This window comes from Octodon degus, unplaced genomic scaffold (genome assembly GCF_000260255.1).
Source record: "Octodon degus isolate 3935 unplaced genomic scaffold, OctDeg1.0 scaffold00035, whole genome shotgun sequence".
Taxonomy (NCBI): Eukaryota; Metazoa; Chordata; class Mammalia; order Rodentia; family Octodontidae; genus Octodon; species Octodon degus.
In genome coordinates, this window is record NW_004524611.1 from 16,486,616 (window position 1) to 16,513,330 (window position 26,715).

General features: G+C 50.2%; 6 protein-coding genes across 16 annotated transcripts in view; 3 read left to right on the forward strand and 3 right to left on the reverse strand.

Moving 5' to 3' along the window:
• The window catches only part of LOC101581257 (NXPE family member 3-like), a 34,091-nt gene extending 31,304 nt beyond the window's left edge, over window positions 1-2,787 (forward strand). For all 3 annotated transcript variants that reach the window (XM_023714395.1, XM_023714393.1, XM_004630601.2), the window contains exon 6: window positions 2,152-2,787. In XM_023714395.1, coding sequence (XP_023570163.1) covers window positions 2,152-2,684 — 533 coding nt within the window. In that variant the 3' untranslated portion in view covers window positions 2,685-2,787. The remainder of the gene's footprint in view (window positions 1-2,151) is intronic.
• Window positions 2,788-3,803: 1,016 nt separating this feature from the next.
• Window positions 3,804-5,729, reverse strand: Mblac1 (metallo-beta-lactamase domain containing 1). Its single transcript, XM_004630602.2, has 2 exons — window positions 5,435-5,729; window positions 3,804-5,184 (listed from the first exon to the last, which is right to left on the reverse strand). The coding sequence occupies exons 1-2, from the start codon at window positions 5,683-5,685 to the stop codon at window positions 4,356-4,358; spliced, it is 1,080 nt and encodes a 359-aa protein (XP_004630659.2). The 5' UTR covers window positions 5,686-5,729; the 3' UTR covers window positions 3,804-4,355.
• Window positions 5,730-6,006: 277 nt separating this feature from the next.
• Cnpy4 (canopy FGF signaling regulator 4) lies at window positions 6,007-11,856 on the reverse strand. 2 transcript variants are annotated; one of them, XM_004630512.2, is made up of 6 exons: window positions 11,638-11,856; window positions 8,641-8,767; window positions 8,450-8,546; window positions 8,100-8,222; window positions 6,864-6,981; window positions 6,007-6,772 (listed from the first exon to the last, which is right to left on the reverse strand). In XM_004630512.2, exons 1-6 carry the CDS (start codon window positions 11,750-11,752, stop codon window positions 6,627-6,629), a joined length of 726 nt encoding a protein of 241 aa, XP_004630569.1. In that variant the 5' UTR covers window positions 11,753-11,856; the 3' UTR covers window positions 6,007-6,626. The 2 variants fall into 2 exon arrangements, with proteins under 2 accessions (XP_004630569.1, XP_023570273.1); XM_023714505.1 differs by having other exon boundaries at window positions 8,641-8,826; window positions 11,638-11,709.
• Window positions 11,857-12,110: 254 nt separating this feature from the next.
• Taf6 (TATA-box binding protein associated factor 6) lies at window positions 12,111-18,558 on the forward strand. 2 transcript variants are annotated; one of them, XM_023714513.1, is made up of 15 exons: window positions 12,111-12,154; window positions 14,008-14,222; window positions 14,340-14,426; window positions 14,561-14,714; window positions 14,914-14,970; window positions 15,085-15,204; window positions 15,413-15,558; window positions 15,661-15,738; window positions 15,836-15,937; window positions 16,021-16,203; window positions 16,454-16,528; window positions 16,645-16,770; window positions 17,170-17,343; window positions 17,581-17,778; window positions 18,025-18,558. In XM_023714513.1, the coding sequence occupies exons 2-15, from the start codon at window positions 14,067-14,069 to the stop codon at window positions 18,403-18,405; spliced, it is 2,037 nt and encodes a 678-aa protein (XP_023570281.1). In that variant the 5' UTR covers window positions 12,111-12,154; window positions 14,008-14,066; the 3' UTR covers window positions 18,406-18,558. The 2 variants fall into 2 exon arrangements, with proteins under 2 accessions (XP_023570281.1, XP_023570282.1); XM_023714514.1 differs by lacking the exon at window positions 12,111-12,154 and adding an exon at window positions 12,162-12,263 and having other exon boundaries at window positions 14,009-14,222.
• Ap4m1 (adaptor related protein complex 4 mu 1 subunit) lies at window positions 18,481-22,715 on the reverse strand. The gene is made up of 15 exons (XM_004630515.2): window positions 22,456-22,715; window positions 22,267-22,355; window positions 21,760-21,866; window positions 21,585-21,681; window positions 21,104-21,214; window positions 20,941-21,021; window positions 20,636-20,698; window positions 20,476-20,542; window positions 20,333-20,386; window positions 20,087-20,193; window positions 19,919-20,013; window positions 19,612-19,656; window positions 19,313-19,363; window positions 19,108-19,219; window positions 18,481-18,963 (listed from the first exon to the last, which is right to left on the reverse strand). Exons 1-15 carry the CDS (start codon window positions 22,511-22,513, stop codon window positions 18,739-18,741), a joined length of 1,362 nt encoding a protein of 453 aa, XP_004630572.1. The 5' UTR covers window positions 22,514-22,715; the 3' UTR covers window positions 18,481-18,738.
• A 142-nt stretch (window positions 22,716-22,857) lies between these two features.
• The window catches only part of Mcm7 (minichromosome maintenance complex component 7), an 8,137-nt gene continuing 4,279 nt past the window's right edge, over window positions 22,858-26,715 (forward strand). Inside the window, exons 1-9 of one of the 7 annotated variants that reach the window (XM_004630516.2) lie at window positions 22,858-22,974; window positions 24,163-24,242; window positions 24,564-24,728; window positions 25,021-25,145; window positions 25,217-25,397; window positions 25,825-25,962; window positions 26,083-26,232; window positions 26,385-26,499; window positions 26,583-26,712. In XM_004630516.2, the coding sequence (XP_004630573.1) occupies window positions 22,944-22,974; window positions 24,163-24,242; window positions 24,564-24,728; window positions 25,021-25,145; window positions 25,217-25,397; window positions 25,825-25,962; window positions 26,083-26,232; window positions 26,385-26,499; window positions 26,583-26,712 (1,115 nt within the window). In that variant the 5' untranslated portion in view covers window positions 22,858-22,943. Of the gene's footprint in view, window positions 22,975-23,465; window positions 23,541-23,567; window positions 23,674-23,739; window positions 23,937-24,162; window positions 24,243-24,563; window positions 24,729-25,020; window positions 25,146-25,216; window positions 25,398-25,824; window positions 25,963-26,082; window positions 26,233-26,384; window positions 26,500-26,582; window positions 26,713-26,715 lie in introns of those variants that run through there. The other 6 variants (XM_023714506.1, XM_023714512.1, XM_023714511.1 and 3 more) reach the window with 6 other exon arrangements.

Here is a 26,715-nt window from a genome sequence, read left to right on the forward strand (position 1 = left end):
AAACATCTTAGGCATAATATGGAACAGGTATTTTTCATTGAGTTTTGATATGTTGAACTTTAAGTCCCTACAGAATGATAAAAAACATTTAAAAATTAGAATATATTTTAAAAATAGGCATAAAGAATTATATACTTCTTATGTTTACAGGTAAGTCCAAAAATCTCACTAAGGCAGCATTTTAATTTTTGTGTTGGGCAGACTGTGGAGGGGGGCAAAAAGGGAGAGAGGGAGAGAGAGAGAATGAGAACCAGTGCCCAGTTGTAAGACAGTAATAAAGAGAGGCTAAATTGGTAAAGAAATAGTGAATAGTGTCCAGAGTAAAGGAAGATGCTGGAAGAGCCAATGGTGGCTGCTGACTGACTGGTTCTAGAATGAATGGAGGTGGTTGAATGACTCTGGTCAACCTTAGAATGGAGTCAAAATGGTGTCACTGGGGTTAGGTCCTTGAACTGGAGCAAAGACAAGTGAGTGCAAGAAGTCAACATATCTACTTCATTCTCTTTCATACTGGGTTCAAGAGGCGGGAGGGGACTTCTAAGGGAACACGTGGACAAGGTATTGGAAGACGTGGGCCTGAAGTGGAAATGAGATGGTTGAGCTACAGAGTTGTGATATTTACTCCCTTGGGGACAAAAGATAAAGTGGTAAGAGTGTCCTAGAAACTGAGGGTCATCTCAGTTTCCTCCTCTCATATACTGGGGTTTAGGGCAAATCCTACAACATGACATAGCATGGATTAAGGAAGAGGGCTGACATGACAGTTAAGGATGAGAAACAAAAGAAAGAACACAAGTGTTCAACTTCCTTCTCTGTCTTCTCATCATCCCACAGAAAGCACAGTATGTAGGACCCACAGGGTGAGTCTGTATTCTCATAGAAGAGAAACTTCTTGTCTCCTCAGCCACATTGATCAACCCTCCCCTTTTCTGAGACAGCATCTTGTCATGCAGTTCAGCCTGGCCTTGAACTTATTTTGTAGCCCAGGCTGGCCTTGAAGCCATCCTGCCTCAGCTTTCCAAGTGCTGGGATTATAGACATGTGCTACTATAGCTGGCTTCTCCCTTCTTATCTACGGTGTGAAAACAGCATTTTGGGGAGCTTCCCAAGGCAAAACAGTCTGGAGGTGGGCTTCCATTTTTACAGGACTTGTCTGAATCCAGCTCCTCCACCTTGGGAACTTTAGGATGTTGTATACCTTCTTTTCCAAGGACTGAAGCCTCCAGTTTCCAAGCAGTGTTATCTTGGACGTAGTTCCTCGTTCTGGTAGGAAAGGGAGACCCAGCTATTTCAATATTGAGGCAGTACAAAGTAAACTGGTAGAGCTAGATGTGGTGGCTCATGTCTGTAATCCTAGCACTTGACAGACTGAGGCAGGCCTGCTTCAAGTGCAAGATCAGCCTTTACTACATAGTGAGTCCAAGGCCAGTCTGAACTACATAGCAAGGCCCTCTCTCTAAAACAATGAAAAAGCCAAGCAACCTGGTAGAGTCACTTGGGAACAGTTCTGCTTGTGGACTACATTCATTTCCCAAGCAAGAGATGTTTCTAAAGATGGACAGAAGCCCAGGGCAGAAGGCTGGCAAAACTGGAGCCTCTCTGTGTGATATAGGTCTTGCTGTGACTCAAAAACATTCCCCTTGCGGTCAAAGTGACCTTGCAACATGGGAGGATATGCACTCAGGAACTCTGCAAAGAAGGGGCCTCATCTAGTGTGGGAGTGGACAGGCTGGACCCCAGGTGCCACTTGTTTCCTAGCCTGGCCACCCTGGCACAAGGACATAAACCTAATGATCAGTTTCTAGCTTGGAGTAAATCTTCATCCAAGAGATGACTCAAGAATGCCAATGAGTGACTCCAAGTTGGAAAACTCAGTCCAGAAACTGCAGAGTGACAACAAAGAACTGAGAGCATTTCAAGAAAATCAATGAGACAAAATGCTAGAGACTGGGAGACTGGGGACCAAGAATAAGCATTGACACTGGAAAATGATGAGGTCCCTGGCAATATCATAAATTAGGGAGAGCAAGATCAGCCGGCCCCAGGGTATGCATATGCTGAGAAGAAAAAGGTGCTAGAGCATTTGTATTTTTAAATGAGGAAATAGAGCCCAATGTTAACTCTTACTCCCCATTCTCATCCTCCCAACAGCCCTGAAGCCGGTGGATCTACATGCTGTTTACCATTCAGGGCCCCTGATGGCTGTGGACACAACTCGGGGCATAGTGTTGCACTGGCGGGCTCACAGCTGGCCCCTGCGCTCTCTCCGCACACCAGTGGCCTCCTTGCACTCTGTGGTCAGGGAGCTGGCGGGCCTGGCAGGGGGACCCCGCACCGTGGTGGTGCTGGGCTTGGGAGCCCACTTCACCACCTTCCCTCCCACCATCTTTGTGCGACGCCTGGCAGGGATTCGGGCAGCTGTGATGGCCCTGCTGGCCAGGGAACCCAGTACCCTTGTGGTCATCAAGTTGGCCAACACTGGCTACAAGTCTGTGTATGGCAGCGACTGGTTCACCCTCCAGGTGAACCGGCTCCTTCGAGCTGCCTTTTCAGATCTCCACGTGGCCTTTGTGGACGCCTGGGAAATGACCTCCAGCCTGCCTCTGCCGGACAACATCCACCCAGTGAAGCTCATTGTGCAAAATGAGGTGGACCTGCTTCTCTCCTTCATCTGCCCCACCTGAGTGCTCCTGTGGATCCCGAGGCTGGGTTGGCAATGGGCCTAAGGTCTGGGATAGAATTGTGAAATGAATTATAATAAACTTTTTGGGATAAGGACAGGTGCCATCAACTTCTCTCACTGGAAGGCTATGACCTTCCTCAGTAGTTCAGCTAATATTCTTGCTTCATACCAATCCCTTTCCCACTCAAAACCAAAGTGATGAAAATCAAATAAATCATGGTATTATGCCCTGCTTCAGAGCCAATGGCTCCCATCTTAATGTAAACCCTAACTTCTTACCATGGTCCTCAAGATATTATAGGATGGCCCTAATTCTAAACCCATTTCTTACTACTCTTCCATGACCTTTGTAGTTCCACTCATGAGTCTTCTTGCCAGTTCATTGGGACAAGCTGTCCCATTTCAGGGGCTTATATCTGCTGTCCCCATGCTTGGAGTATCTGTCTTCCAGATTCTCTCAGATGACCAGCTTTCTTCCTTTACTTTTTTTTTTTTTTGTATTTTAGGGAAGGATCTACAGGGTGTTCAGGGTCTCACTAGTAGACTGGACTCTGATAATCTGCCTGTTTACAGCCTCCCAAGAGCTGGGATTACAGGTGTATGCCACCACGCCCAGTCTCAATGCAGGCAGCCCCTGTGCTTGCTTGCAGGTGCTTTAATCTGCTGAGCTATTTGGCCAGCCCCCTTTCCAATTTCTTAAAAATCTTCTGACAGAGACTTTTCCTGTCCACTCAAACTTAAAGAGTTATCTCTTCCTCTGCACCATATCATGCCTACAACACATAATTATTTCACAGCTACTACTTTATTGCTTGTCTGTCTCTGTGGAATCTGACCTCTATGAAGGACAGCAAGTTTGTGTTGCTTACTTACTGTTGTATCCCATAACCTACAGTACTGCTGGAGACATTGCAGGTGTTAAACAAATACCCAGTGAATGAACAAAAAAGTGAAGAAGGGCCGGCCAGATAACTCAGTGGATTAACGTGCCTACTTAGGCAGACAGAGGGATAGGATAGGATTCCCTGGCCCCCAGGGACATGCTGAGATAGGATTGAAATTGGGGTGTGGTAGCACAGCCTGTAATCCCAGTGCTTGGGAGGCTAAAAACAAGAGAAACGCTGAGAGTCCATTCTGTATAGTGAGACCCTGTAGATCTTGTACTAAATACATTTTTTAAAAAGTGAATTAATGAATCAAGTCACTAAGGGGGAGGTCACTGCCTCCTCTCAGCAACCTGCACTATGTAAGAAATAGGCAATAGGTTTGTGACTGATTGCCATATGTGCATGATTATAGCTATTAAGGTTTTAACTTATATTAGGGCAGTTTCTATTTTTTATTTTGGAAGACCTTCACAGGAACTTTTTCTCATTTTAATGAGGTCTGCAAAAGATTCTTAGAGACCCGAGCCAATCCTTGACACTGTTGGCTGCGGTGACAAGCAATGATATGGTGACGGCAGTATCATTCTGTCCAGACTAGAAAAACTGCCTTCTGGAAGGCTGGAAGTCAGTGACCATCCTTGCCTGCTCCGATTCTAGTTGCCCAGGTCCTCTGCGTATTATGAACGCTTCTCCCTCCCTGACAGAAGTCCAGGGGCCGGGGAGATGGCTCAGTGGAATAAACGCTTTCCTGGCAAGCGCCAGGAAAAAAAAAGTCCAGTCAGGGCTCATCCTTGCATGGTCAGGTCCTTATCTCCGACCACTGGCTCCCGAGTGCTGTTCCCACAACTATTTGTCCCTGGCTGAAAGTCTTCCCTAATCACCCGAAAAGGGGCTCCATGGCCAGGCACGACCACATTGGCGGTGCCTAAGATCCTCTTTCGGCTCCGCTCCTGCGCCACCGGATCCTCGCTCAGCGCCTGCCATGAGCCCTCGTCTCCATCGCGCTCAAACACATCACCCGCCACCACCACGGTGCCCAGGACTGTGCTTGCCACCACCACGCTCACGTCCCGCTGGCCCCCGTGGCCCGGCGTGGCCCACACTTCCAGCCCGGGCCCCAGGCGCAGGGGCCGCTCCTCACTCAGCCCGTGCGGCAGGTAGAGGCCTCCGGGAAGGCAGAAGTCGTGCGAGACCAGCAGAGCCGCCCCCGGAAACAGCCCCAGGTTTCCGATATGGTCCGAGTGCCCGTGGGTCCCCACCACCAGAGTCACGTCTCCCGGGGACAAGCCCTGCCCCGCCAGGGCCCCCAGCAGCGCCTCCCGAGTCCAGGGTCCCCCAGTATCCACGAGGATGGGGCCACGCGCCGCCTCCTCCAGAGCTGTGCTCGCCTCGCGGTCCGCGGGCCGAGACGCTCGCCGGCTGCACGCCGGGCCCCAAGCTTGCGGCAGGACCAGCGTGACGGAGCCGTCAGCGCGCACCGCGTCGCCCACCGTCTCCGGCTCCGAGTAGCCCTGCAGCAGAACCACCACGGAGTAGGGGTCGCCGGGCACCCGCAGAGGCGCCCCGCTCAGAACTTCGGTCCGCACTACGCCGCTCATGGCAGGGGGGGACGGGCTGGGGAGACAGAAAATGGGCTTGTGGGAGACCTCGGAGCTCCCACAAGCCCCGGCCCCCGGCCCCCCATGAGGCGCCTTCGGAGTCTCAGCTTTGCCCCCCTTTCTCTCTTAACGTACAGCCCTCAACCCGCTGCCGAAGATGGTATCGCCCAACCTCCCTCGGTCCGCGATCCCGCCCCTCTGGTCTATAGGTGGGCTCTCGCTGGTTATCCTCCTAAGGATATCTGTTTTCTTTGCCTCCCACTGACCTAGTCATATGGCTCACTGAAGTCTTCGTTATTGAGAAAAGCAAAGAAGTCGGACAAGCGCGGGGGATTTTGACCTCTGCGAGCTCCCGTAAGCCCAAGTATGGCGGCCGAAGCGATGCCACGTACGTAATTAATTCCCGCGCATCATAAAATTTGAGCCCTAGCCTGCCTGGCAAGCACGTTCTCTGTACAATTCTGCCGCGACTAGTCCAAAGGTTCTTTGTGCATGGTGACGCCTGTAATCCCAGCATTTGGGAGGTTGAGACAGGAGGATCACTGCGAGTTCAAGATTAGCCCAGGGGCTACAAAAGTGAGCGCAAGGCCAGCTTGAACTGCATAGTGAGAGCCTGTCTCCAAAAAATTAACAGAACTACCAAGCATAAAAAAAAATTAAGGGGCTGGCGAGATGGCTCAGTGGTCTGAAGCACCTACTTAGAACAAGCTTAGCAAAGCAAAGGGACCGCGGTTCAATCCAAAACATACTCCTGGGAAGGTAGCCTCCAATGGCCCCACTGACTAGGTGCTGCCTCATCAACCAACTATCATGTGTGCACAGATGTTTGAAACTGGGCCCCGTTGATATTTTTTTTCCCGTTGATATTTTTAAAAAGTTTAATAACCATATATAAAATTTGGCACCTGTGAGAGTATTATGAAGTAGACAAGTATCTAACTTAATCAGCATGGCCTCACCCCACCCTGTAACCTATTCTTGTTCCCAGCTTGCTGGCATGCAGCCTGCTGGACACAGGTAGTGTACAGTATATAGGTTGTAGAGAATATCTGTTCTGTCATCTTCCTTGTAAGGATCTAAAACTAGATCCCTTTAGAAGCAAAGTGACTTTCCCAAGATCCATAGCTCTATGCCATTGCTGACCTCTGGGGAGCAGTAGAGATACATACAGGGAAAAGCTTCAAGGTTGTCACCACACACACAGCTGCCAAGGGGCTGGTATGGCAGGCATAGAGTTCACCTGTGGAGGCACGACATCCATCTGCTGCTCCTACCCTTCTCCGCATAGTCATGCAATCCTTCATCCCCAGGATCCTGCCTGACATCAGGTGGGAAAGAAGGGTTAGAAGCATTGGGGTGGGGTCACACACTAACACATCCTTAAAGCTGTGGGGCAGGGACAGCTCAGACTATAGAGAGGGTTTTTCATAACCCCTCTTGGGGGTTCAGAGGCTAGGGTCAAAGATCCTCTGGATCATGCTTGGAGTGTCCTGTCTTTGTCATTTCCTCTTCCTCTTCTTCCTCTTCTTTTTGTTCTTCCCCTTCTTCCTTCTCTTGCCCATCTGTGATTTTCTCCTTTCCAGTCCAAGTTTCCTGTAGACATGCTAGGTAGGGTGAGAGAAAACAATTTAAAGTTTGGTTCTGGGGATAGGAAACACTGCACCCTGGCCCTAGAGCAGCCCAAAACCCACTTACCAGTTTCGGTGGCTGGGAGCACATGACCTTCACAGAGAAAATGCTGTAGGGGCTGCTCCTGATGGTGGAAGTACCAGTTTCCCACGACATCTTCATACTCCTCCAGCATTGTTTCACACTGGTCAAGTGGAAGAGTGTGATTAGTAGCTGGCCTGCTTGGGGCCGGGGAGATAGCTCAGTAGAATAAATGCTTGCCTGGCAAACGCAAGGGTCTGAGTTCAATCCCTGGTTCTGCCAAACAACAAAAAATAAAGTATCTGGCCTTGGCCTGCTGGACTTTGTAAACAGTGGTGGATAGTATTAACCTGATTCATCTTTCTTTTTTCTTAAGTACTCAGGACAAAGCCCAGGGTTCACAGTGAGCTACGCCCACAGTCCTTTTTTATTTTTTTGTTTGGAGATAGATTCTTAGATACTGACTTGTCTAGGCTGGACTCAAAATTGTGATTCTAAGGGCCAGCCAGATAGCTCAGCCAGAAAGGCTGGGGATTCAGCTCAGAGGTAGAATGCTTGCCTAGCAAGCTGGAAGCCCTGGGTTTGGTCCTTGGCACCAAAAACAATAAACCTCCCCTAAAAAACAATTCAACAAGATAGCTCAGCAGATTAAAGCACCTGCGTAGGCAGACACCAGGACCGGGGCACACTGAGACAGCAATTGAGACTGGGCGTGGTGGCATGTGCCTATAATCCCAGCGCTTGGGAGGCTGAAAACAGGAGAATCACTAGGAGTCCAATCTGTGTAGTGAGACCCTGTACTAAATACATAAAAAAATATGATCCTTCTGCCTCAGCCTCCCAGAACGCTAAGATTAGAGGTGTATATTATCATGCTTGGCTTCAGTATTGCTTATTTTTATTTTATTTTATTTTATTTTTTGTTCTGTATTTTAGGGAAGGGTCTACAAGGTATTCAGAGTCTCACTACTAGATCGGACTCATAGTGATTCTCCTGTTTACAGCCTCCCAAGTGCTGAGATTACAGGTGCACCACCATGCCCAGTCTCAATTGCCATCTCAGCTCGCCCTGGGGGCAAAGCCAGCACAGCAGGCCCCTGTGCCTGACCAGTTTTACTTCTTGATATGCTCTTGGGTCCATTTTAATGGATGGCATAGTCCTCACTCTTCCCCCTTCTCCCTGTTCAGAGGTGGACATTCCTTACAGTCAAGTCCTAGGACCTAGTTCCCCACCTCAGGTTCCCTTCTCACCTCCCGGGACACTGTGGCAGCTTATCCTACCTGCTTCTTGAGGAATGTGACTTCCACGCTGGGCTCATCCCACAGCTCCAAAGGGATCCCCAGATCCACCTTCACTCCCTTCTGCACTAGGCCTTTCAGCGTCGCCATGGTCTGACTCTGACCCTGAGCAATGGAGAATATGGGGTCAACCCAGTGCAGTACCACTTCGTCCAGTTTTGTCAACTACTGAAGTCTCAGGAGTGAGTTCAAAGAGAGTAAGATGCAGGCTCCTGAACATATAGGGGACACCCCAGAGCAGAGGGGAGATGGGTATACATCCCTTGAGGGCCTCAGGGAATAGAGGTCTTTGTTTCTGAGAATCAGGGTCCTCCCCTAGGGAAAAAGCTGACCTTGGCATATCGCAGCGACCCCTTGCGCTCAGCATGGACACTATAATCCAGGATCTGCTCACATAAATTCTCCAAGGCCTCTTCCAGTCTTGTCTCTCTATGGGAAGGGGAGAACGAAAACTTCCTGGATCTTGTAGGGACTCTCAGGACAAATTCTGGGGCTGGGAGGTAGCGGAGCACCAAGGACTCACGACAGGCTGTAAGGCACATGTTTCTTCCTCTTGCCTGTGTCCAGCACCTGCCCCAGCTCCAAGACCTCTCGAGATCGGCCAGTACGACTCAGCTTCTCCTGTAGCTCCATGCTCAGTAGCTTACATACTGATAATGTGTGGAGATGTCCAAGGGAATGTGAAAGACAAGTAAACACATCAGCAGTTCTGCAGATGACCAAAGGCGGCAGAGTATGCTTGGGGTGAAATTTAGCTCAGCTTCTCAGTAGCTGTGACAATCTTGATGTGCCTCAGTTTCTCCATCTCTAAAATGGGGATAATACTAAGACCCTTATAAAGATATGAGGATGTAAGTTTTTGCTGTTATGTTGAAAATTACTGAGCTCCTTCTGTATACATGGTGACAGTATGGAGAACCCATAAGACCCATGATCTTGGCCAGGCATGGTGGTGCATGCCTGTAAACCCGACACTTGGAAAGCTGAGACAGCAGGATTGCATGGGTTGGAGGCTGGCCTGGGCTACATCACTAGATTGTCTCAACTGCTCCTCCCCAGAAAAAGATCCATGATCTTTGTCTCTGGCAATGACAGACCCTACACCAGGGGCTAAAACCAAGAAACTTAATCTGACTAGCAAATACAATATTCATTCAAAGGTCACTTTTAAAAAAAATATTTATTAGATACAGGGTTTCACTATACAGTTCAGACTCATGGTGATCCTCCTGTCTCAGCCTCCCCAGCGCTGGGATTACAGGCATGCACCACCACACCCAGTTTTGGTGGCTGGCACATCACGCCAGGGTTCTGGGGCCTGTGGTATCAGGGATCAAACCTGGGTGCTTGCACTTGCCAGGCAGGTGCTTAGACCACTGAGCTATCTCCCCAGCCCCATGTTACTGTCTTTTCATCACCTAACATGTAATCTGGCACTTGGTAGGTCCCAGAAGAAATAAATATCCCATACAGAAGTGACAAGTAAACCAAACAAAAGTACAAGTAACCCAAGTGCTTAAATGTGCTTGGCACTGTGCTATGACCTGAGATACACAGATACTCCCTTTCCTTCAAGAGCCTACAGCACTGTGGAGATAGCTCAGTGGTCTAAGTGGCTACTTAGCAAGCACAAGGGCCCAGGTTCAATCCTGGGTACCAAAGGCCATGCTGACCCCAGAATCCCAGTGTGACATGCCAGCCACTGAAACTGGGCATGGTGGTACACACCTGTAATCCCAGGGTTGGGGAGGCTGAGACAGGAGGATCACAAGTCTGAGCTGTGTAGAGAGACTCTGTACCAAATAAATGAAGAAAAGATTAAAAAGTAATTTTAAAAGACTGGGCATGGTGGTACACACCTATAATCCCAGCTTTTGGGAAGCTGCAAACAGGAAGATCATTACAAGTCCAATCCGTGTAGTAAGACCCTGTAGACCCTGTACTAAATACATTAATAATTATTATAAAAAATAATTTTTAAAAACCTACAGGATAACAGAAGGTGACAGATAAGGAAGAAGGCTTCCAAGAAGGTGATATTTAAATTGGGTGTTGAGGAATAGCTATTATGTCATTATTTCAGACAACAGGAAAAACAGCAAAGACATAGAGTTACAACATTAAAAAGGTTTAGTGACTATCAGATGTTCAGATTCAGAGCTGTCTGAAGCACAGGCACTGGGTCTAAATGTTTCCCCAAAACCTCATGTAATCATGGGGCAGGCTTCTAGAGTTTGTGATTAATTCATGATCCAAGACTGGGATTATGGATATTAGTGCTGGTGGGATTATGGACGTGAGTGCTACACCTACCCAGGGTGGGTAGCCTGAATGCAATATAAAGGAGGGGAGGAGGCTTGCTCTGGGCCACTGCTTCTCCCTTTTTGCTTTTCTTTTGTAGTTTTCCTCCACCATGAACTGCTACCCTCTTGACACTCTGCTTTGGAGCCAGCTGATTATGGACTGCTGAAACTTCCATGAACTGTGAGTTAAATAAACTTTTCCTTCCCTAATTTTGGGTGTCAATTATTTTGTCCCAGCAATGAGAGAAAAGTAAATGAGACAGGCACTTTCAGGGTGGGAATGGGATATGAAAATTTAAGAAGTGTGGGGCTGTATGCGGAGATTTATGTGCATTCTGATCACAGTAGAAGTTCGCATAGTTGTTAAGCCAAGATTGGATCCGAGTTCAGAAAGAACGACAGGAGGAAGGTGAAGGCTGGGGACACAGAAGTAAAGAAAGTGAGCGATTAGAACAAGTTGATAGGAAAGAATAATGAAATCATATGGAATGTGGGATGAAGATTAAAAGAATCTCAGGAAAAAAAAAAAAAAACTGTCAGGGAGCCAAAAAACTAGAGAATCAGGATACTCAATGATCAAACTCTTTAGTGCCCCTTCCCAGCGGTGTCTCGCCTTAGTGCAGCTGGAAAAATGCTGCTTGGAGTAAAATCCTTACAGTAAGCACACTGTGCAAAGCCTTGCGCTGATGCGAAACTTAGTTGTGTGTCCTCCCCATCACTGTTTATGAGGTTCAAGAGCTTACTCATTCTCAAACACCCTCAGGGTGGGATGGGGTCTGTAATTTGGCAGCGTCTCTACCAGGGCGGGGCAGAGGATGTCTACAAAACATGATCCTCACACCTTGCTCCTGCAAGCTCTACAGATTTAGATCCGGCTGATGACAGGCTGGAATTATTGCATACTGATGCTCAGTTGAGCTGGCTGTCCAGGGCAGAGTCTCTCAAATACAATTCTCACACCACACTGGGAACCAAGCTTGTAAGAAAAAGCAGACAGACTCCCTCGGGGAGGCTCAGGGGAAACGTAATGCCACAGTTTTGGGGGGGCACTACGCATGTCTCCCTTGATCCCATTCCAATTCTGCCAAGCTCCACCAGAACCTTGCTCAGCACGTCAAACAGAACGAATAAGCCCACCCATCACACTCCACCTGGTTTGGCCTAAACGAAACAAGTGGGGCAGACAGACACAAATAGAGACTTCTCCCTTTTGATACCTTCGCATTTGCTGGGCAAGCGTTCTGTGTCATCGTCCTCCTCTCGCGACGGTCCAGCCCAAGCACTATACACTGCCACCACGAATAACAATATTCCTAACCGTACAGGTCCCATGACAAAGAGCCGCCTAGAAGCAACCACAGACCGGCTTCAAACTAACTTTGGGAAGGGAACGGGCCCTTTAAATTCGGAGGCAGTAGGCGGCTACATTACAATCCAAGTGGCGCTTGCGCAAAGGGGTGGAGCCTCAGCTCCCCGCCTGTTTTGTGGCGCCTGCTGAGGGTCCTGGCTGGTAGGTAGTGAAGAAATAAATCGAAGTAATGAAAATAGAAGCGTGTGATTTTTACACCATATATAGAAACATATTTTATATTATTTAAGGCTATGAGACTATATGACTTATTATGGCTTGAGGGAGGGACGGTGACTTGCTCTCCGTCTCTGCCAGGACCTGCGACAGGGAGGGGGCGGGGCCAAGATGGCGCCGAGCGCCGGGTGAGCGGCGCTTTGGCGGCGGTGAGAGTCTTACTGCCCCCGGCGTTGGGTCGGCTGGGGGCGGGTCTGAAGACTACCCGGGAGGAGGAAACCCCTTGAGGGACCCTTGTGGGGACTGGGAAGAGGACGGTTGGTTGTGTGTCTGTGATCGTGGGGACTACGTGTATCTTTGCAGGGATGTCGGGGGAGATAGGGTGGGTTCTCTGAGCCTCCTTTGGCGATGCCTGGGGATCTTGGACTCGGTTTTTTGCTGGGAAACTACTGCAGAGTCTACTTCAAGTTAGCTCTGCTCTGAGAGTTCCTTCTGCTGTCCCACTGATCGGAGACTCTTCTGAAGCTGTAGCGTGTTTTATGACTCCTTACTGGCAAGAGGGTACCGCAGGGTATTGACAGATTAGTAGGTGTTCACCAGGGAACTAGGATACGATTGTTTCTTGTATACCTGGCACCAGGCACAGAGTGTGTATTGAATAATTTTGTCCCTTATAGGTAAGGCTTATACAAGTCTGTGAGGGTACCCGAGATGGTTTGAAAAGTACCAAATTCTTTGGCACTCAGGTCTGAACACCAGGTTAATCTTCCTAATGGCCAGCTCCCATGACTCCAGTGTAAACTTAGGTGTTGGCCTATACCTTTTTCATCTAGGTAGTTGTGATACCCAGTATTTATTGAGCACCTACATCTCCAAGCCTTGCAGTTCATTCATTTGTTCAAAAAGTGTTTACTATTTATGACATCTCAAGGCACTAGCCTGGGCACCCAGAATACATCCATAATAACATAAAGATCACTGTCCACATCATAGGTAGATTGATAATTAGAAATGATACAATGTCTTAAAAGATATTACATGCTATAGAAAAGAAAAAGAGGAGAATGAGCGCAGAATAGGGAAATAAAATAGCATGGTATAGCTGGACATGGTAGCACACACCTGTAATCCCAGCACTGCAGAGGTTGAGGCTGGGCTACAAAGTGAACTCAAGGCCAGCCTTACCTACATAGTGAAACCATCTCACAAAAAGACTAGAATTAAAAAAAAAAAAAAAAAAAAAAAACTAAAATAAAAAAAAAAAAAATAGAAGGGTCATGTTCAAGTGAGAAGGGGAACAAGGGAGGTGGGAAGGGGAAAGATGGAAGAAATGCAAACAAAGCATTTGTAAATAAGCAGGGGAAGAGGGGTTGAAGGGAGGGGAAGGGAATGGGGAAAATGAAGCAAGATATATCATGTACAGCTACAAATTCCCTACGATGAATGTTATCATTGTATATATCTAAAATGTACCAGTATAATACATTTAAAAAAAAATAGCATGGTTAAGATAGCCAGATGGACATCTAGGGAGAACATAAAGCAAAAAGCATAAAAGCTAAAACATGTCTGGCAGATACAAAAAACAGCAAGAGGGATGATAGGGTAGGACAAAATAGAAGGAAAGACAGATGTAAAGGGAAGAAGACATCTTGAAGGACATCGTAGGCCACTGTTAGTGTTCTTACAGTAAACAGAAATGTTACGGTAGAGAAATGACAATCTCGATTATATTTTGACAATCATTTTGGCTGCTCTTGAAGAATAGATACAGGGAGGCTGAGATGGAAGCAGAAAGAGCTTGTTCAGAGGCTGTGGGTTCTGCAGGAGTTAGATGATGGTGACCTGGGCTAACGAAGTGGGAGTGTAGGAATCAGGCTGGATTTAATGTGAGAGTGGGCCCAGATAAAGAACCGTTGAGAACTGCACAGCTGTGAGAATGAGGGAACTGGGTCAAGCAGAGCTGCAGCAGGTGGGTAGGGGGAGAGCAGGAATTCAATTTAGCAGGGATTTTGAGTTGTGTTTCTTTCTATCTCTTCTACCTGTTCCGTCTCCCTGCCAAGGGCTCCATCACTCCACCTGGGGCCGCATCCTTCAAGGGAGGGGAGGAGGCACTCCATTATGGCTGAGGAGAAGAAGTTGAAGCTCAGCAATACTGTGCTGCCCTCGGAGTCCATGAAGGTCGTGGCTGAATCAATGGGCATCGCACAGATTCAGGAGGAAACCTGCCAGCTGCTGACAGATGAGGTCAGCTACCGAATCAAAGAGATTGCACAGGTAACCAGGCCCTGCTGCCTAGCCCAGCGTTGTGTCAAGGATATTACCCAGGAGCCCTTCTTTCATCTGGTCTTAGACTGATGCCTGATGGCTCTTCTCCTGTCCTCCTGCCTCCAGGATGCGCTCAAGTTCATGCACATGGGGAAGCGGCAGAAGCTCACCACCAGTGATATTGACTATGCACTGAAACTGAAGAATGTTGAGGTGATTGGGAGAGAAAGGGAGGCGGCGGGAGGCCCCAAATGGAAGCAGGGTGGCGAGATGCCATTCTCCCAGGTGCTGTGCTTGCCTTTTGCCAGGCTTCTCACACCAGTATCTCTCTTTCCCTCCCGATGCAGCCACTCTATGGCTTCCATGCTCAGGAATTCATTCCCTTCCGTTTTGCTTCTGGTGGGGGCCGAGAACTCTACTTCTATGAGGAGAAGGAGGTGGATCTGAGTGACATCATCAACACCCCTTTGCCTCGGGTGCCTCTGGATGTCTGCCTCAAAGGTTAGCAGAGGAGTGGGCAGGGTGCCAGGGAGGTGCAAAAGGGGGAGTGAGCATGTTGGTGTGAGGAACTATACAGTGGAGAAGCCCTCAGTGTGAATGGCAAGATGAGAGCAGGAGCCAGTACACATCTACGTTAGTGTGGAAGGACTTCCTAGTCACCATGTCCAGCAGTTTCACTCAATAGCTTCCTTTCTCACAGCTCACTGGCTGAGCATCGAAGGCTGCCAGCCGGCTATACCAGAGAATCCACCCCCAGGTAAACTTTTCCATGCCTGGAGCCCACTCCCTTCTCTCCCTCTACTCCTGCCTTGTTCCTTTACATCTCTCCCCACTCACATCACTTGTCCTGCTGGGACTGCTTTCCCACCAGCTCCCAAAGAACAGCAGAAGGCTGAGGCCACTGAACCCCTAAAGTCAGCAAAGCCAGGCCAAGAAGAAGATGGACCCCTGAAAGGCAAAGGTCAAGGAGCCACTCCAGCTGATGGCAAAGGTCAGTTCTCAAGGCCAGGCCTCCCTCAACTCTTATCCCAGACCAGATGGTCATTTGTGAAGTAGGTAAGGCCAGGCCTAGAGAGTACCAAAAGGCTTAAGAAATCTAAAGGAAGACATGTGGGGGAAAGTGGCAGGTTTAGGGTTGACTGGTGCTGAGGCTGCTCCGGAGCCTTCTTTTTTTTAGATCCATCACTCAATTCACACAGGGAAAGAGAAGAAGGCACCACCCTTGCTGGAGGGGGCCTCTCTGCGCCTGAAGCCTCGCAGCATCCACGAGCTCTCTGTGGAGCAGCAGCTGTACTACAAAGAGATCACCGAAGCTTGTGTGGGGTCCTGTGAGGCCAAGAGAGCAGTAAGGACCCCATCTGCCCTCAGCCAAGACTCCTTTTACAGTCCGTGCAGATTGCTCCCCATGATTCCTGCTCTCACCCTACTTGCTTCCCTCCTCCCACAGGAAGCTCTGCAGAGCATCGCTACGGACCCAGGGCTCTATCAGATGCTGCCTCGGTTCAGTACCTTCATCTCAGAAGGGGTGAGAGGACTGGGAAAGCCAGGCCCAGGATGAGGCTGGGGAAGGAGTGGTGGGGAAGTTGATCTGAGGAGGCTCTCTGCCTTTTCCCCTCCTGAAGGTCCGTGTCAATGTGGTTCAGAATAACCTGGCCCTGCTCATCTATCTGATGCGCATGGTGAAGGCACTGATGGACAACCCTACATTGTATTTAGAAAAATATGTGAGTGGTCCTGCCCGCCCTCCTCGCTGGCACTCACAGGAAGCCGTTTGTCACCATCCACTGACCCACTCCTCCTCCTACAGGTGCATGAGCTGATTCCAGCCGTGATGACCTGCATCGTGAGCAGACAGCTGTGCCTACGACCTGATGTGGACAATCACTGGGCACTCCGGGACTTTGCTGCCCGCCTAGTGGCCCAGATCTGCAAGCATTTCAGTACCACCACTAACAACATCCAGTCCCGGATCACAAAGACCTTCACTAAGGTGAGTCCCAAGAAGCTATTTCACATCACCCCAGGGTTGTCCTCAGGATTGTCCCCAGGATAAGTGCTTCACCTATACCTGTGGTGGGAGGGTTGTACCTGAAGAAGTAAGTCCTGGAACAAGAACTGGTGGGAGGTTGGTCTAGGGGGCTCCAGCCTCACCTGCAGTATCTTCTTAAAGAAGGTTAATTCTAGAAGACCTGGGTCCACAGCCTTAAGACTCACTTATCTGGCTTTTCCTTTCCCTGCAGAGCTGGGTAGACGAGAAGACTCCCTGGACAACTCGTTATGGCTCCATTGCAGGCCTGGCAGAGCTAGGACATGATGTGAGGCCCCTGGGGAGGAACAGCTGGGTGAGGGGAAGCAGGCTTGAGGTCAGAGAGCAACCGCCAGCCACCTGAGAGACCCCAGTGTCCTGGCTTCCCGCCTTCCTTCCCAACAGGTGATCAAGACTCTGATCCTGCCACGGCTACAGCAGGAGGGGGAGCGGATCCGCAGCGTCCTGGATGGCCCGGTGCTGAGCAACATCGATCGCATTGGAGCTGACCACGTGCAGAGCCTCCTTCTGGTGACCAGAGCCCCTGCCCTGCCCCTCCCATACACATAGGCGTAGTGTTTAGCAAGCATCCAGTACATCTTACTCATTTATTCCCCCCTTTGCCATGTAAGCACCCTTTGGAGTCTGGTGCTGTTTCGCTAACGCAAAGACAGGCACAGGTGCGCCAAGAAATAAGGAGTTTTAATCACTGTGACCCAGTGGGTGCAAGGCAAACACATGCTGCCTGGCTTCACTGCCCCACAGTTGGTATAGCAAGTCTTCTATTCACGGCAGTCAGTCCCCACCACTCCAAGAGAGAACCACACCACTCCTTGTGCTCACTGAAGGCCCTGCACTCTTCCCATCAAGGGTCCAGTGAAACAGTGGGTATGTCCTTTCACACTGTGCCTCTCTGCCTTCTCTCTGCAGAAACACTGTGCCCCTGTACTGGCTAAGCTGCATCCCCCACCTGACAATCAGGATGCCTATCGGGCAGAATTTGGGTCCCTTGGGCCCCTCCTCTGTTCCCATGTGGTCAAGGCCCGGGCCCAGGCTGCTCTGCAGGCACAGCAGGTCAACAGAACCACACTGACCATCACACAGGTTGGTTGCTGTGGAGGAAGGGAGGAAATAGAGGATGCCCAGGTGGGACATGGCCATGGTGCCCAGGGACACACGGGCCCTGAGGCAGCATAGTCACAGAGAGCCCTGGGCCTCACTGGTGAAGGATGTCCCAGTCCTAAAGAGAAGTGCCAAGGAAGTGCAAGAGCAGCCAGGTCTTTATTCAGGCCCTTCCTTCTCCTTGATGCTGACATTTTCTTCTTGCCTCTTCCCTCACAGCCCCGGCCCACACTGACCCTGTCTCAGGCCCCCCAGTCTGGCCCTCGCACCCCTGGCTTGCTGAAAGTCCCTGGCTCCATTGCACTGCCCGTCCAGACACTGGTGTCTGCACGAGCTGCTGCCCCACCTCAGCCTTCCCCACCTCCAACGAAGTTTATTGTGATGTCATCATCCTCCAGCGCCTCATCCACTCAGCAGGTATGTGGCACCTGGGATAAGGGATAGAAGGAGCACCCTAAGTAGCCTGGGTCACTTCAGAACTCTTTAGAGGGGCCTCAAAGTAGATGCCAGTCCCCTCCAAGACCCACAGCCAGAAAGGAAATGGAAGGACCACTTGCTGGGGGCTTGTAAGTTAAGTTGGCAACAGTCTGCAGGATCCTGAAGATTGAAAGCCTTCATGGAGTGGGTGCATGGTGATCTGCACTGCCTTCCTTTCTCCACCAGGTCCTGTCCCTCAGCACCTCAGCCCCTGGCTCAGGATCCACCACTACCTCTCCTGTCACCACCACAGTCCCCAGCGTGCAGCCCATTGTCAAGCTGGTCTCCACTGCCTCCACTGCACCCCCCAGCACGGCCCCCTCTGGGCCTGGCAGTGTCCAGAAGTACATTGTGGTCTCACTGCCCCCAACAGGAGACGGCAAAGGAGGCCCTCCCTCCCATCCTTCTCCAGTCCCTCCCACCTCATCTTCCCCCTCTCCACTTGGGGGCAGTGCCCTCTGTGGGGGGAAACAGGAAGCTGGGGACAGCCCACCTCCAGCTCCAGGGACTCCAAAGGCGAATGGTTCCCAGCCCTCTGGACCTGGCTCCCCTCAGCCTGCTCAGTAATAACACCGTCCATCTGCTGACCTTCTCTCCCATGGATTCCTATGCGCATTCATGCAAGCAGGGTGGAAGAAAAAGTAGGCTTGTTTAACCCATGTGACTTTCTTATTAGATACTGTACAGTACTTCCTCAGAATAAAAGTTGATTTGTAAGTTCTGAGCCTTCCTGTGTGAGATCCCACAGAAGGGGCAAGTCCCTGGACACTCGGGGCCGCTCAAGACTCAGGACTCTTCTGCTTACATCCAGAGCCACAAGCCAGGACTTCAAGAAAAAAAACACTGAAGTCTTCACATTTGATTGCCTGCTGCCTTTTGTCACAGACTTGTTTGGGAGTCTCAGATCCGAATGACATAGGCATCACTGTGGCTCAGGTGGCGTACCCACTTGTGGGGGTTGGCATTGCCACTGGGCCTGAAGGTCAGCCTGAGGAAGCGAACCTGGAGGCCGGAGCACGTGTGACGGGGCAGTTCAAAGGACAAGCTTGCGGGGCCCAGTCCTAGTGGAGGAACTGAGGATGAAGGTCCATGGCCAGGAGGGCCCAGTAGGCTGGGAACGTCCATCTGTGAGGAAAGACAGCAGAGAAGCCATAAGGCCAGGCAGCTACCTGCACTACTGTGAATAGGGCAGCAGCTGCCCTGCAGAGGCTGGATATTGGGGGCCCAAGTGGAGGTGGGATGGGGTTCAAGAGGGTCAACAGGGGATACCTGGAAAAGGCCTGACAGTTGAGAGCCTCCTTGTATCCGGGGCAGGTCCCAGTGAAGGGCTCCCTCCCCCAGCTCTGCCTTCTGTTCTGGGCTGCTCAGTTCCTGAGACAGGCTGGAGTGTGGAGAGAACGTCTGGAGCTCAATGGTGCCTGCATTGGCAGAGCACCGTTCCCCCACGGAAGCTTCCCAGGGAGCACGCACTAACCTGACCACCCCTCGTGGCAGTGGAAGGTGCAGCCGGATGTTGACTGCTTGGCTGCAGAGACAGGAATGTGGTTAGTCCCAGGAAGGCAGAGTCCCTTGTCCCTGTTCCTCTTTAATGTCACAGTGGAAGCTCAGCACAGGTGTGTAACACCACCCTGCCAAATGCTAGAGCCTCTACAAAGGATTCAGCTTCTAAGGTTGGTGGATGCAGTTAAAGGAGTAAGTGGCAGGTTCTTGTATCTGACTGACACCATTTTCTGTCTTTCACTGGTGCACCAGGCCTGACTGGCCCCCACTTACCTCTTTGGTGGCAGGTCACACCGTAACTTCAGATAAACCTGGAGCCTGGATAAGAAAGCACAGTACTATTACTTAGGCTAGATTCTATTGGCATCTTACCATTACTCAAGGCTTTTACATGAGGCTGTGCAGGACATACCCCAAGAAGGTAGCGGGCCAAAATCCAGCCCAACACCACTGCTTAAGTCTTTCCCATTGATATCCAATCACCTCTATCACCATCCTTCCATAGTAAGCCTTAGGAACATCTACATTTTGGGTTGGTTTCCTTTCCAGAGTGGTTTTACAACATAAGAAATGGTCTCACCGGCCTGAGTCTCGGTCCCACTGCACAGAGGGAAAGAGCCGGAAAGGGAGCGGGGAGGGGAGGTCATCAGACAGTTGGTACCGCATCACAGTCAGCTGAGAGGAGAGGAATGAAGTCAGCTTAGTGTCATGCTTCCCCTCCCATCTACTAGGCTACCCTGATCCTGACCTCGCCCTGGGGTGGCTGCAACCGGAGGATCCTATGAGTCTCAAACTCGTCCAGGTTTACTGAGCTGTGAAATGAGACTTCATCAACCCGAATTCCCGGCCCATAACCTGCAAAGAGAGAGGCTCCTCTCCTCATCCATGCTTTGGGAGAGAACAGCTAGGGCAGGGCAGGTCCCATCTTCAATTTTTTTTCCACAAAATTGTTGGCAGTGACCTCCTGAGGGAGAAACACCTCAGTCTTTTTTACCTCTCAGCTCTGATTTCCCCACACAAAATTCTTCCGTCAAGCCAATGCGCATCTCTGTTAAGAGGAAAGAACATCAGAAAAGGTCAGTAAACACCAACGACGTCACCAAGGATCCTGTCCTAAACCCAACCCTAGGTCCTCACCAGAGCCACTGGGAAGAAAGCTCTTGAGCCGGAGCTCTCCTTGTACATCCACCTTCAGTAGTGACCCCTGGAAGTGGTAGGGAAGTTAGTGCCCAGTCATAACCTTCTGAACTCATTTTCCAAGTACTGTCAAGCCCTGGGGTTGGAAGCCCACACTTACATTAGATGCTATTAGTACAGACAATCTTTCCACCACATCCAAAAAAACTTCATTCTTTTGGCTCTGAGAAAAAAAAAGGATTTGATTGGTTGAGACTAACTAAATACCTGCATTCTAAAATGAACAGGTAGAATAAAGTACAATAAAACGAACAGGCAGAAAAAAGTAATTCCGGCAGAACACGTGTGGGAGAAGGGGTACCCATGTCAAAGGAACTGGAATGATAAGCCAGGATCTTGGAATGTGGTATATATATATATCCCCCCCCAAGTCTGAAAGGCTGACCTTAGTGATCCCTCTCTGACCTGATCAGAACGACTGGAAAGGACTGGACGGCTGGCTGCACTGCTGGGGGCCACTTTGCTCTGTTGCGTTTCTGCCCCAAACTGTAAAATACCCAAAGCAAACAATCCTCAGCTTTGAAGCTCCCCAGTGGCCTGGCTTCTTCCTCCTTTCCCTGATACTCACCAAGCCAACACTGCTGAGATCAAAGAGGCTAAAAGGCTTGCTGACCACAGCTTCCGTCTGGATGAAGTTTCTTAGCATTTCTGTGGATGTGGTCTGTACGTAGCCATAGTCCTAGTGGTAAGGAAGGAAGGACAGGTGTTTTGGAGGTGATCCGTGGAGGAAATTGGTGGAAAAAAGTGGATTTATTTATTTATTTATTTTTTAACTTTCATTTATTTGGTACAAGGTCTCACTATGAAGCTCAGGCTCATAGTGATCCTCCTGTCTTAGTCTCTCAGTGGAGGAATTATAGGTGTGTACCACCATGCCTGGTTTGGGTGGCTGGCAGGGTATGTGGTACCAGGGATCAAACCCGGGTCCTTGCACTTTCCAGGCAGGAGCTAAAAAGTGGATTTAGTCTCCCAATCACAAGATTCCACAAAAGAAGAATAGGCGTATCTTCCTGGGGATGGGAAAAGATAAGAAAATCATTGGTCCTTACCAATACTTCATCGAGGAGTTCATAAACAAGAGCCACATTTCGGGAGATGGTCCCTTCACTGAGGGAGCCACAGTAGTCACCCAGGAGAGTAGCTAACCTGAGGAAACAGAGCCAGGTGTGGACCACTCCTCATCCTCTCAAGCCCCACTGTGGGGTCCAGCCCAGCCCTCCTCACCTGGAGAGCAGCTCTAGGAGACTGAAGGGAGAAATGTTTTCTGAAGTCGTGGCCACCAAATAGAGACCGCTGTGTCTGATGTGAATGAAATGACGGTCATCGTGGTACTGAGGGGAGTGGGTGTTAGGAAAAAGGAGTAGTGATCAAGGCTTCTAAAGATTCCAAACTGTACCCTGATTGATGTTCCCAGCTAGACAGACAGTCGCAGTGTGGCTTTGGGCGATCACTAAAACCTCCCGAAGAGGTTTCCTACTATGCAAACGACGTTAATAGCAGCACCAGTTCTATAGTTCCTTAGGATTGAGTCAGGCAAGAGAAGCTCCTGTTGTACCGTCAGCTCTCAATACATTTTCCTTAGTTACATTTAGAGAAAGATTACCCCTCAGTGGGAACTTTCAAGGAAAAACAAACAAAAAACAGCCCTTGAAAAGGCTGTTGGAAAAAATCCTCGAAAGGGTTGAGGCCACCCCTCAACCTCCCCACGGCACCCTCCCGCTAAGCAGTTACCATGACAACCGGGGACTCGTCCCCGGGCAGTCCCGTCAGCTTCCGGTAGAAGAGCTCGGCCACATCCCGGCCACCACTGTCCCCACGGACTGGCCGGATGGAAGGGCAGTTAAGGAGAGGCCGACACAAACGGGCTCTAAACTCGTCTCCCAATCAGCTGCTCCATCCCGCCCCATGGCACAAGGATACAGTCTTTATAGATGAGCGGGTCTCCCTTGGAGGACAAGATGAAGAACTGAGAAATCATGGCTGTTCTGGAGAGTAGACCAGCAGATGGTGAAAGTAGGGCCTGCCCCGCCTTGTGGCCCGGGAACAAAAGGACGTACGTGGAGTGGCCCTTTAAGAGCGACTCGCCTCCGCCCGCGTCAGGCCGGACCGCGGGAAACCCGGCTCCCGCCCCGCCCCTCTCGGCGAGTCCTTCTCTACCCGCCCGCCGCCTTCACGTCACTCAGTCCAGCCTTGCCGGGTGACTGGTCAAGAGTGAAGCCTGTAGCGGGTGGGCGGGACGAAGGGCCATCTTTCCGATTGGCCCACCAGCAGCGTAGCCGGTCACGTGGGAGGCGACGTTTCGCGCCAATTTCGGTTGGTTCTGCCGAGTGCTGTGTGTGGCCGTTTTCTGTTTCTAGGGAGTCAAACTACTGCTCTCGCCAACTGCTGCCGAACGGTCATTGGCAGCGATGGCACTGAAGGACTACGCACTTGAGAAAGGTAAGGGTCTGCAAGCCTGGGAGGGGAGCTCTGGGAGAGAAGCTACCCAACTGACACCTGTTGGTGTGAGCTGGGGTCGGGGTCGGCGGGTTCTGGGATGAGCAAGACTAGAGGTAGAGCTGGGCGGCGGCGTGTGCGAGACACACAGTGCCCAGGAGACCCACGGGGGAGCGCCGAGGGCGAAGGAGAGCTGGTAGTCCTGCCCGGGAAGGGTGTTGGGGTCGTGGGAAGGATAACTTCTGGCGGCTGTAGAGAAGGGAAGGGTCGTGCCTAGAAGAGAATGCGAGCTAGGCCGTGGTCGTGTAAGGGTTTTTGGCCTCAGGGATGGAGACTCCAGATCTGCCTCCCTCCAAATCTTGAGGGACTCGCCAGTTCCTGCGTCCGGCCGAGACCCGCCGAAGCCCCAGAGGCGGGCAGCCTGGGGCCGCTGCGCGCTGCGATTGGCCATTTCCAGCCGCCCTCCGAGCGGAAGTGGAGGCGGGCGGAAGTGGCGCGATACAGTCGAAGGGAGTGTCGTCGGTAAACAGTGTCCTTCCGCGCAGTGGCCTCGGAGACAGCTGCCAAGGGTGGGGGCGTGCCTGAAATTCGGGGATTTAGTGCGAACCCGCCAGGGGCGGCAGAGGGTTGGAACTAAGTGGCCCTGGGCTTGCTAGCCAATCGCCGTCCGGACTCCGGCTTTGGGCGGAGGAATCCCTTGCGGTGAGGCGGCTGGAATCCGAGCCCATGTGCTTCTTTGTTTACTAAGAGCGGAAGCAGTGGCGGGAGCGGGGGTGGGGTAGAGGACTCGCCTTGTGGAGGTCCGCGTGGGAGCACAGATTTAGAACATCCCGAGAGAAAGGGGAGTCACAGGTGGAAGGAGAGCAGAGAACATTGAGATCCAAGTGTGTTGTGAGATGCGGGAGGCCGTGGTAGAAGGGTGCTGAGACTAAGGCAGACTGGAATTCCCCTGGGGAGGGGTGTTGGTAAGACTTGGAACTGCCAGGGCCGTGTATTTTTGGCTTAAAACATACTTGGAAAAAGGAGTGCTGCTTTTTTGGGGGAGAACTATGTATGTTTGTTTACATGTTTATATAATCAACTAGTCAGCCCAGTTTAAAAGAAAAGTGGGTTTTTAGGCTTCCCTTTGGGATTTGCAATAAGAAATCCAAAAGGAAGATTGCTCCTTGTGATTCTACATTTACATTGTAGACAGAATTAAGAAGTTTCTGCAAGAGTTTTACCAGGATGACGAATTTGGAAAGAAGCAGTTCAAGTATGAAAGTCAGTTGGTAAGTCCAACACAGGGTGAAGGGAGTTGGGAATGGAGTGGCACTTGAGGTGGCCTGCCCTGTTTCACCGGGTATGTTAGTCTGTAAGTGACCTGTATAGTAGGGTGATTGATAAGTGGCATGATGTTACACTGTAATAATCAGAGTGCTTTTAGGTCATGCTTGAGAGGTAGGTTGTTTTTGGGCGGCAAGGACTTGTATATTGCTGTCCTGTGCAGCCCTTTCTCCCTGTGGATGATCAGGCTGCTGAGCTCACAGCAGTGGGTTTTGTGGGTAAACAGTATAACAGCCCTAAAGTATTCTGCCTTTTCCCAACCCCAGGCTCAGCTGGCTCATCGGGAACAAGTGGCAATGTACGTGGACCTGGATGACCTAGCTGAGGATGACCCTGAGCTGGTGGACTCAATTTGTGAGAATGCAAAGCGCTATGTGAGACTCTTTGCTGACACTGTACAAGAGCTCCTGCCTCAGTACAAGGAGAGGGAGGTGAGTGGTTGTAGAACATAGCAGAGCACGGAAAACAAGTTTTTTGAGCTTTGTTGGTCGCAGTGGTCTTTGACCTAATAGAGGGCACTGATTGTGCCTGGTGCTCTCTGTTTTCTCATCTTTTTATTACTTGAGACCCCTTGCTATGTGGTTCTGGCTGGCCCTGAACTCTTGGCAATTCTCCTGCCTCAACCACCCAAGTAGTGTGATTACAGGCTGTGCCACTGTAACAAGCTTCCTTTCCTCACTTTGCCTGCATCAGTGCTGTTTCCTTTTCCTGTTTCTCTTCTAGGTGGTAAATAAAGATGTTCTGGATGTTTACATTGAGCATCGGTTGATGATGGAACAGCGGAGCCGGGACCCTGGGGCAGCCCGAAGCCCCCAGAACCAGTATCCTCCTGAGCTCATGCGCAGATTGTGAGTGTCACTGTGGGAAGGTCCAGGGACTTTTTTCTTGGACCTTACTGATGACAATTTTTTCTCTTTAGTGAGCTGTACTTTCAAGGTCCAAGCAGCAACAAGCCTCGTGTGATCCGGGAAGTACGGGCTGATTCTGTGGGAAAGTTGGTTACTGTGCGTGGAATTGTCACTCGTGTCTCTGAAGTCAAACCCAGGATGGTAGTGGCTACTTACACGTGCGACCAGTGTGGGGCAGAGACTTACCAACCAGTATGTATGGGGCATAAAACAAGAATGTATGTAACTCAGTTGAATCTTTTTTTTTTTTTTTGTAAAATGTAGTTTTATCTATTGGCATTGTTTTGAAAAATGCATGTTTACTCTTGTTTATCTGGTACATAATGGTCATTCTATAGTTTTGTGGGGGTTTTTTTGTGGAACTAGGGATTGAACTCAGAACCTTGCGCTTGCCAGGCAAGCACTTATTGTACTGAGCCATTTTCCTGGCCCCTCCATTCTATAGGTTTTGTTGGTGTTTGTCATTGTTAACCAGAATGGTTCGGAGGGTTAACTATTTCCATGATGTTTGCTGCACATAGAAAATGACTTGGAAAAAAAAAAAAGTGATTTGAGCAATAGCTATAAGGAGCTATTTCCCTCTGATTTCCATCGATGCTTCTTTTTTCTCGTGTCCTAGATCCAGGCTCCCACTTTTATGCCCCTGATCATGTGTCCGAGCCAGGAGTGCCAAACCAACCGCTCAGGAGGACGGCTGTATTTGCAGACGCGTGGCTCCAAATTCATCAAATTCCAGGAGATGAAGATGCAAGAACATGTGAGTTTGGGGTGTATGGCTAGGCAGACTGAGAAGTCATAAAGAGCGTGTGTGATGTCTAGGGATGAAGCTTGGGTCCCTGAGGGCCTTATGTTCTCTTTGTCCCGTGTACTCTGCTAGAGTGACCAAGTACCAGTGGGAAACATCCCTCGCAGTATCACAGTGATGGTAGAAGGAGAGAACACAAGGATTGCTCAGCCTGGGGACCATGTCAGTGTCACTGGTATCTTCTTGCCAGTCTTGCGCACAGACTTTCGACAGGTAGTCCAGGTAAGAAAGGGACTCTTCATCCCCTTAGAGAAAACTAACAGCACTAAAATACCAAAGTAGAACAGAGGGTTTTGTAAAAAAACCATTAGGGAATCGGGTGGTAGGCAAGTCAAAAAGATTTCATTTACAGCCCAGGGCTTTCTTGTCCCAAGGGCTTGCTCTCAGAAACTTACCTGGAAGCACACCGAATTGTGAAGATGAATAAGAGTGAGGACGATGAAGTTGGGGCTGGCGAGCTGAGCAGGGAGGAGCTGAGGCAAATTGCAGGTGAGGGGCAGGGGAGAGAACGGCCTGGAATTTAGTTTCTTCCTAGTGCTTGTCCCCCAGGCAACAATGCAATTTCCTTGCAGAGGAGGATTTTTATGAAAAGCTGGCTGCTTCTATTGCCCCAGAGATATATGGGCATGAAGATGTAAAGAAGGCCCTCTTATTGCTGCTGGTGGGTGGTGTGGACCAGTCTCCTCGAGGCATGAAAATCAGAGG

What these genes read in the sequence shown, in the direction of transcription:
- Mblac1 (XM_004630602.2), bottom strand. Translation starts at nt 5,685, where the DNA reads ATGCTGGGATTACAGGCGTCACCATGCACAAAGAACCTTTGGACTAGT. An exon ending in TCAGTGAGCCATATGACTAG is followed by an intron (nt 5,185 to 5,434) that starts GTCAGTGGGAGG and finishes CTGTCTCCCCAG; the next exon opens with CCCGTCCCCCCCTGCCATGA.
- Cnpy4 (XM_004630512.2), bottom strand. Translation starts at nt 11,752, where the DNA reads ATGGGACCTGTACGGTTAGGAATATTGTTATTCGTGGTGGCAGTGTAT. An exon ending in CTTGCCCAGCAAATGCGAAG is followed by an intron (nt 8,768 to 11,637) that starts GTATCAAAAGGG and finishes ACACATTATCAG; the next exon opens with TATGTAAGCTACTGAGCATG. An exon ending in GGTCGCTGCGATATGCCAAG is followed by an intron (nt 8,223 to 8,449) that starts GTCAGCTTTTTC and finishes TCCATTGCTCAG; the next exon opens with GGTCAGAGTCAGACCATGGC.
- Taf6 (XM_023714513.1), top strand. Translation starts at nt 14,067, where the DNA reads ATGGCTGAGGAGAAGAAGTTGAAGCTCAGCAATACTGTGCTGCCCTCG. An exon ending in GTACCTTCATCTCAGAAGGG is followed by an intron (nt 15,739 to 15,835) that starts GTGAGAGGACTG and finishes CCCCTCCTGAAG; the next exon opens with GTCCGTGTCAATGTGGTTCA. An exon ending in CCACACTGACCATCACACAG is followed by an intron (nt 17,344 to 17,580) that starts GTTGGTTGCTGT and finishes CTTCCCTCACAG; the next exon opens with CCCCGGCCCACACTGACCCT.
- Ap4m1 (XM_004630515.2), bottom strand. Translation starts at nt 22,513, where the DNA reads ATGATTTCTCAGTTCTTCATCTTGTCCTCCAAGGGAGACCCGCTCATC. An exon ending in TTTCCAGTCGTTCTGATCAG is followed by an intron (nt 20,699 to 20,940) that starts GTCAGAGAGGGA and finishes TTTTTTTCTCAG; the next exon opens with AGCCAAAAGAATGAAGTTTT. An exon ending in TGTGACCTGCCACCAAAGAG is followed by an intron (nt 19,364 to 19,611) that starts GTAAGTGGGGGC and finishes CTGTCTCTGCAG; the next exon opens with CCAAGCAGTCAACATCCGGC.